This window comes from Halichoeres trimaculatus, unplaced genomic scaffold, assembly GCF_033239565.1.
Source record: "Halichoeres trimaculatus isolate MK-OKI-2021-1 unplaced genomic scaffold, fHalTri1.1 fHalTri1_scaffold_13, whole genome shotgun sequence".
Taxonomy (NCBI): Eukaryota; Metazoa; Chordata; class Actinopteri; order Labriformes; family Labridae; genus Halichoeres; species Halichoeres trimaculatus.
Window position 1 is genome coordinate 22,417,499 of NW_027437191.1, and position 8,535 is coordinate 22,426,033.

General features: G+C 38.9%; 1 protein-coding gene and 1 long non-coding RNA gene across 2 annotated transcripts; one reads left to right on the plus strand and one right to left on the minus strand.

Annotated features, from left to right (window-relative positions):
* The first annotated feature begins 1,433 nt into the window (after positions 1 to 1,433).
* On the plus strand, positions 1,434 to 4,842 carry acot20 (acyl-CoA thioesterase 20). The gene is made up of 4 exons (XM_074685150.1): positions 1,434 to 1,530; positions 2,489 to 3,013; positions 3,104 to 3,306; positions 3,819 to 4,842. Exons 2-4 carry the CDS (start codon positions 2,560 to 2,562, stop codon positions 4,407 to 4,409), a joined length of 1,248 nt encoding a protein of 415 aa, XP_074541251.1. The 5' UTR covers positions 1,434 to 1,530; positions 2,489 to 2,559; the 3' UTR covers positions 4,410 to 4,842.
* A 1,076-nt stretch (positions 4,843 to 5,918) lies between these two features.
* On the minus strand, positions 5,919 to 8,529 carry LOC141802358 (uncharacterized). The gene is made up of 3 exons (XR_012599467.1): positions 8,394 to 8,529; positions 7,773 to 8,259; positions 5,919 to 7,657 (listed from the first exon to the last, which is right to left on the minus strand). It is a non-coding gene; the product is annotated as an uncharacterized LOC141802358 (long non-coding RNA).
* Between the last annotated feature and the right edge of the window lie 6 nt (positions 8,530 to 8,535).

The following is an 8,535-nucleotide window of genomic DNA, read 5'->3' on the forward strand; positions in this document are numbered from 1 at the left end:
GTAAAATATCTCTTCACACTAAACCACAGACAATGCAGCACAGCAAGCTTGCAAAGCTCAATGCATCACTGAAAAGACATATCAGAGGAAGCAGGTCATAAAGTGCCAGAAACTTCTCTTAGTGTAAGGCATCCAAAAACATTTGATCAATCATGTCATATGGAAAGAGCAAATGAATTATTGACTTTCTGCACATGTGAAAAATACAGGGCATCCACTGCATCCAAAGAAAGTTTTCCTAAATGTTTTACTGAGGTAAAGATCTTTTGGCAAAATATTGATGTTATTTAATAAAAATCCAATTTTGGCCATGTTTTCAATGTCCTCCAAATGGTGCTCCAATTAATTGACTCTGTTGTTGTGATGTTATTCCTTGGCACAACACTCAACACCAGTGAATCATTCCTTGCGCAGGCTGTTAGCAGGAAGAAAATTCAGACCCCAGCAACAATGACTGAACATTTCCTTTCATTGGCAAATCATTATCAAGACATTTTCAATGAAAAACATCTACATTTACATTCTTCATTTCCAGTAATGTTTGCCCCCTTACCTGACCTCATACATCCTCTCTGATTTCCACTGCACTTATATAAAAATAAGTCCTCTTCCTTTTCCTCCCTTTGTAAATAAGTCTTCTTGACTCAGGGGTACTTTCAGTCTTGGCGCTGGACAACCCATAATTAATAGGAAATAAGTCCAAGCCCTTGACATGTCATTGAGTTCTGCGAGGAACCTCTCAGACAGAAGAGGGATACCCTGGAGATAAACAAGAGGCAGCTGAGCCAAGTGTCCCACCATGTTGCTCATTAGTATGAAAATAAATTCAGCAAGGTGGACCAGAATCTAATCAAATAATCTATTCCAGTGAGGGAACATGGGGTGGAAATGGGATTCACGTCATGTTCTGTTCTTTTCTACCTGTGCTCTTGTCAATAGTACAAGAACACAGTCCCAAATATCGTATCAACGAGTTAAGAGGTCAATATAAAACGTTAGTCCTGGAGCATCTTAACCTTTCCTGCTTTAGCTATTACTCTGTTCCTCTGCTGACATCTAGTGGCCGTCCCACCCTCTTGTAAATTCAAATAGTTTCCTGATTCTATTACAATTGATATTAATTTGTAATTTTAGATAGATCAAATCAGTTTCTACCAAATCCGATTTCACATTTAAAATGAGTAGGTCTATTACTTGAACTCAAGTGCACAGTGCCAGCTGCTGACAATATGGACATTTTCATTGCACAGATGGAATGGCTTCTGGCTTCCCTTCAAGAATGATTACTGAAATAATTTCAAATCTAAAATACAATAAAACATACTTTGAGTGAATATTTTGACACACGATTAGTGTACGGAGCGGCACTCTCACTAGAGCAAGACAGAAGATTCAGAAAAATCCGGAACCGCTCCCCCCTCTAAATCGGTAAAGTGGTTGCGCCCACATGTGAGCTTCCTGATATGAAGGCGCTGCTTCCATGGTTATTTCAACGATGAATTAAAGAATCGCTACGTTGTGCATGTACAGGTATGCATTTCTGTCACTCTCTAGCATTTGAAAGATGATGTATTTCGAATGTGTTTGCACGATTGCCAAAAACAGTAAACCAAAACACACAATTTGCTCGAAGCAGAGGGGTAAACAATCACAAACTAAGAAGACTATAACATCTGCAAACTGAATGTCTGGTTAAAGAGCTAGCATATCAACATATAATTTACATATTAAAGCGAGAACTCGCCGATAATATCGATATATCTTAAATCTTGGTGCCAACTGTCCTCAGTTATCTTTTAAACCCAAGAATACTGTGACCTTTCACCCAGTTGGACATTGCTGTGTCCCTGAATGCCCTCCTCCTCAGTTAAATACACTTGATTCAGTTAAAGGTGGAACACACCAATGACAAGCAATGGCATCTCAATCATAGATTCTTTGGTTTACTTCTGTGGTTTATTTCTATGAACAGAATAGAACATCAATTGGTTGCCATTGTTGTGACCAACCAAGGGCAGTTTAGCATTTCTTTAAAATAGCAGCAGATAAAAAATTATATATATATATATATATTTATATATATATATATATATATATATATATATATATATATATATATATATATATATATATATATATATATATATTTATATATATATATATATATATATATATATATATATATATATATATATATATATATTTATATATATATATATATATATATATATATATATATATATATATATATATATATATATATATATATATAAAAGAGAGATTAAGGGTTACCATCGCTCATCACACAATTACAGCAGTTATAAATAAAATATTAATAGGGTAACTTTACTTGACTTTGCGTGTTGCATGTTCAGTATAAAAGTGAGAATGACTGAATTCACTCTTGGGCTGAACCAATGAAAAAATCCCTTGAATCAAAATTTAATGAATAAAATCTATAGCAAGCTTTTTCTTATTGCTTTGACAGATGGTGACAACATAATTGGCTAAGTCTCCTGTCTACTTACAAGAAAAAGGACTTGACTGTGAAAACCTAAAATGGCCTCACAGATCCGCCTGAGAATCCTCCCCAGCGTTCGTTGTTTCTTTGATAAACTGGTGCAGGTGAAAGTGGAGGGACTCGCTCCTCACAAACCAGTTGAGCTGAGATCCAAACTAGTGGATGACAAAGGAATTGTTTTCAAGGCTTCTGCCCTCTACAAAGCTGATGAAACTGGCCAGGTGGACGTCTCCCACGCACCATCTCTTGGAGGGAGCTACACTGGAGTGGAGCCCATGGGTTTGTTCTGGTCCCTGGCACCAGATACTCCACACAGTAAAGTTTTTAAGAAGGATGTGCTCACGCCAACACAGGTGAAGATAGAAGCACTGAGTGGAGACACTGGTGAGCTCTTAGCATCTGAAACCAACGAGAGAGAATTCATGATGGAGGGGATGAAGAGGATACCTGTGGAAGAGGGAAGAATTCGAGGAGTCCTTTTCATACCACCAGGTAAGCTGTGTGCTGTGAGTCAGGATTTAAGAAGTGATAAAGCTGCAAATAAATTGGAGAGGATTTTATTTCCACTATTTATTCCCTCAGGAAAGGGCCCATTTCCAGGAGTAGTAGATCTATACACTTTTGGCGGAGGTCTCACTGAGCCCAGAGCCAGCCTCCTGGCAAACAAAGGTTATGTGGTTCTGGCACTGGCGTATTTGGCTTACAAGGATTTACCAAAAAAAGTCTCAAAGCTGGATTTGGAGTATTTTGAAGAGGCTATTGCTTATCTTCAGAGACAACCACAGGTGAGTTATGAAGATCAAAACAAGACAGAAAACAATATTCAAATTCCCTTCCTCTTCACTTCTAGTCTATATAGTGATATTTCTCTTATTTATTTTATTGTAAATAATGAAACTTAACCAGTTTTAGGCTTAAGCTGACATGATGTTGATACTGTGTTACTGATGACATCTAGTGGTGAAAATAAATATTTTTTGAATATTTTATTTGAAAAATATTCACATGAAATAGGTGGAATAGCTGTAGATATAAAACAGTTACTACAGATACAGGTGAGATGTCTACATCTCCTCAGAAAATGTAGAATAAACAGGCCCTCGCCCAATAGATTCCCTTGTCTGGTGTGCTAACAAAATATATACTTGGATCCAAATATGGTAAGACATATAACCCCAATAACCCATATTAATGCAACCAGATTGTACACATCTTAATCCTTAATTCCACAATGATAACAGAAGTCAAATCAAATATCAAATAAAAATTAAAAAGAAATAAAAACATTTTGTTGCAGGTCAGCGGCCCAGGGATTGGCATCATATCCATCTCTCACAGTGGTGGAATCGCTCTGTCCATGTCGTCTCTCCTCTCTGGGATCTCTGCAACTGTCTGTATTAACGCCTGCACCGGAAACACTGTGATCCCACTCCACTACAAAAGCAAAGTTTTCCCCCCACTCACTCCGCTTATAGAGAACATCCAATTCTTAGACTCTGGGATCGTGGATATACGTGACGCCACACCAGACGCATCCTTGGAAGAGAACAGAGCATCTCTGTTTCCAATCGAACGCGCTAGCTGCCAGTTCCTCTTCGCCGCCTCTGAGGATGACCACAACTGGAACAGCGCGTTTTTTGCCAAGCAAGCTGTGGAAACTCTACGAAAACACGGAAAAAAGTCATACGAGCTGGTGACGTACCCAAAAGCTGGGCACTTTTTGGAAAACCCTTACATGCCGTATTGCCCATCTGCATTTCACAGAGCAGTAGGGAGCCCTGTGGTGTTTGGTGGGGAGCCAAAAGCCCACTCAGAAGCTCAGCTGGACCTGTGGGAACGAGTCCAGGAGTTCTTCAAGAGCCACTTAGTCAACAAGAGCACTTGTTAGCAAGCACTGCTGCATCAAGTGTATCAAGTATCCTAGAGCTGCCGTCGCTAGGCATGCTTGACCCTGCCTTTAGTTTCTAATGAATGAAGTTGTTTGAGGAGCTTTCAACTGCACTGAAGCATCAGCATCTTAAAACAGTCTTGATATGCCTTTCTGAGCTTCCATGTGAGTCATGACTCAAACAGCACTCCAGTATTAATTCAGATAGGATTCAGGATTCATGATGCTCCTGTGAAAGTGAGGTGTTACACTAAAGCAAGGCAGTGAGCCACTGTGAGCAACGCCAGAGCTCCAGAACTAACACATCCAAATGAGATGCAGCCATCATCTCTGTGATTGATCACCACTGTGGAAACAAGACGCTCTTTTACAGCCCCGCCAAAATAAAATGACTCAGAATGACAAACTTATTAAGTCCCACGAATCAATCAGTAATCAGAATCAGAATCAGAATCAGAATCGGTTTTTATTGCCAAGTATGCAGCACATACAAGGAATTTGACTCCGGCAGTTGTTTTCTCTAGTACAAGAGTGGACACAAACATGACACATAGACATGACAATAAAAAAGATAGATAAATAAAGATGTGGATATAGAAAAGGGCTGGGATAAAATGTGCATCAGAGATATTTACAGAGTAATGGGATATTTACAATTCAAGGTGAAAAAGTGCAACTGTGCGGTCCATAGTGCAGCTGTAAGCTGTTTTAAAAGGTGCCAGTGTTAATTAGAGTTTTTTATTATTTAATATGGAGACTGCAGACGGGTAGAAACTACTCCTGTGCCGGCTTGTCCTGGTCCGCAGAGCTCTGAGGCGCTTGCCGGATGGGAGCAGTTCAAAGAGTCCGTGAGCAGGGTGAGTGGAGTCCCTCACAATGTTTCCTGCTCTCCTCTGAGTCCTAGAGCAGTAGAGGTCCTGGATGGAGGGCAGGGGGACTCAGCTGGGATAACTTAATAACACTTCATGCCTGTTTTGAAGACTTAGTTTGAAAAGACTTCATATCTTTGTATGTCTGACTTTGAATGATGTGATTTAATTACAGTGACGTTATTGAACAGAAATTATTAAAATATGACAGAGCACATTAATCTGCCCATTAGTCTTATTCAGCCAGAGTTAGCACAACAGCTAACTGAGGCAGGAACTCGAAATAGAAAGGACGTAGAAATGAATTCACAACAAAAAGACACAGGTACATGTGACAAACACAGTGCAGACCAAGAAATACATGATGACAAACACAAATCAAATGATGAATAGGCCTAATGCATTTAACCTCCACATTAAGATAAACTTACAGAGGACTGGTTGATTGAATAATAAAAATACCTCACACATTCAATCATGCACACACTTAAAATAATCAATATGAAATGGATGTTAAAGAAAAGTAGCATCTACATTAACAAATTTTGTAATAGTTTTTAGAAATAAGGTGCAGAAAATAAAGTCAATAAAATATGTTATAATTGATTTAAATATTTTTGTTTCCTTGAACAATGGAAGACAGTGTTCATCATCTACATGTGACACTGGATATATCTGCCACTTTATTAAATCTGTAAATATAAAAAAAAATAATCACACACTACAGATGATACTTAAATATTATTGTTAGGTTTGGAAACAAAATGCTTGAAAATAATTAGTAATCTTTACAGATATTGCCCTCTAGTGGCAGCTCCTACTTCTTACATTCACCCCTTTGTTTCCAGTTGTGAGATCAGTCCAAGACAAATGTGTTGCAGAGAAAGGGGAACTTAAATGATGAAAGGTTTTGAAAGACAAAGACTTGTCTTTACTTGAAACATTGCAGCCCTATTCACATGTTTGTAACCTCATATTTGACTCACAAAGGGGAGTAAGTGCAGGGTAATAATGTTCATTTCTCTCAGTGCAACCTGCAAAGAGGAAGTCAGATCTGAGGATGACAAATGAGTAACACATTATTCTGACTGAACAGAGCTAATTTTTGTGTCAAATCTCTTTTTATCTCATGAATGTTGTTCCTATACTGTGTCTATTTAACAGGGTGAAACTGGATATGTACAGAACACTTCAATGAGCATTTTGCACTGAAAAATGCTAATTCATACCAGATCAGTTTGTTTCAAGTTGTTACTATTAAAAATTTAACATTTAATACCAAATTCAGTCTCTGTAATGAGTCATTGATTCATCATTTTTGAGGAGTTTTTAGTTATTCTGAGCTTACTGAAATAAATACTGATAACTCAATTAACAACCTTATTTCACAATTTCTGCAAAGACTCTGTTCAAGTGTTGACAGAAGGAAGGATACAGTTTTGTTGAAAGAATCAGGGGCCAGTTTGGCTCAGTGTTGGCACCCAATATACATACAAAAGTATCATCCTCAAAGAGAGCTGAATGGGTTAGATACTACTCTGTCCCCAGGGGGCAGGCAAAATCTCATTGATATATCTTTCTTGAGGGTCTAAATGTGCATCAACTTTGGGATTCTTTCATTAACAGACACTCGAAGTATCACATTCAGAGTCACAGTCAGAAAAAAGGCTGCAACTACAGTCTTATTACTTATGTATTGGAGTTTGGTAATTGTGTGATTGATTATTAAAGTTCCTGTTTTTTTTTTGTACAACTGGTTAGGAATCCGATTGTAATAAATTAAAAATGTCTGTTTTTAATCAGATTATTTCTGTATTGAAATTACTGAGGTAGAACAACAAAAAACACTGGTGGGCAGTAGGTAGGTGCCACATTAATCACAGATGTGATTAATTGCTTATTTCCCTGCCTCCATTTTCCACAGATTCCCAGCACGAGATACACATGAATATGACAAAATTCAATTGTGATATGCTGCTTTTTCCAAAGAGGGCACCAAAATCAACACAGTCTTAAAAGGCACATACAGTAGCTTTAAGTTCAGGTGAAAAATACCCATAACATTTACCCACAGCCCAATGTGACATCATCAAATATTAAAATTTATACAACTGATTTGCCATAATCTGAAACTTCATTTTCATCGCATCAAAAAGTAAAAACAGACAAATCCTTAAATTTTTTTTAAACTGAAATCATCATTTTTATATCTTTTTTTTTTTTTTTTTTTTTTTTTTTACAACAAAATACATTTTTTGCAGCTTTTATTTGATATTGATGTTGATTAGTAATTTTATAATAAGGATGTTTTGTTGTACTGAGGTATGTCCTCTTCCATTTTGTTATTTCCCGCAGACCCAAGAGGCATTTCACAGGTACCTGTAAGAAAACAGAGGGAGACAGCAGCAGGGTAAATTCAGCGCAGAGAAGTGTTAGCCTAATGTCTGAAAGCCACTTTTTAAGGTCTATAGTATAACGGAGAGTTGTGGATTACCTCAGTATCAAACACAGCAGACCCATGGATAATATTAGATTGGTTCTTTAAAGGCAGCCTTTAGCAGGACTTCGTTTTGTTCAGCACCAAAGTGGGTCCACGGGTCTCACAGCACGAGCTAGCCTCCCTCCTCTTCCTCCCCATGCTTGTCATTCATAAGATTCTCGGCGCTGTCAGAAGAGGAGGGGCTCTCCTCTCCAGTCTTGCACCTTTCTCAGTGAGATATCCCTTTGCAGGCTCTCTCACCACTTCGTGTACCAATGAACCGCCTGACAGAGCGACAGGCAGCGGCAGCAGAAGTAACAGCCTGACAGACAGAGGCGAGGGTTGAGTGATCTAACCGGAGCTGTGCGTCTTCCCCCCCGGAATGGACACTTTGCTGCCCGGTGTGCTCCTGGGTGAAGCCGATGTCAAAGAGCAGCAACCGTTCTCCGAGCAGCCTCTTTGCGCGTGGATTCCAGATGCCGTGACCGTTTTCTCCATGCATCTGCATCATGAAATGAAGGAGCGGATTTATTCACGTCTGCTTTCATGTATGGTAATGAGGCCAAATCATGTTTTCACTTAACAGGCATCTGACTTGACAAAGATCCTCTTGTTGCCGGCAACTGCGCGCCTTACCTCCTCTACCTGTGCATCCCCGTTGACATCATTTGTGTTGTGCAGATTTTCCTCCGTTTTGCATCATCCCCTCCAGCAGCGCAGCAGCTCAGACATGCCTCCCCACGACTGGCTGCTGACAACCCGCAAACCCTCTTCATAA

Coding starts and splice junctions, on each gene's coding strand:
- acot20 (XM_074685150.1), top strand. CDS start 2,560: ATGGCCTCACAGATCCGCCTGAGAATCCTCCCCAGCGTTCGTTGTTTC. Junction 3,014..3,103: donor AGTCCTTTTCATACCACCAG/GTAAGCTGTGTG, acceptor TTATTCCCTCAG/GAAAGGGCCCATTTCCAGGA. Junction 3,307..3,818: donor ATCTTCAGAGACAACCACAG/GTGAGTTATGAA, acceptor ATTTTGTTGCAG/GTCAGCGGCCCAGGGATTGG.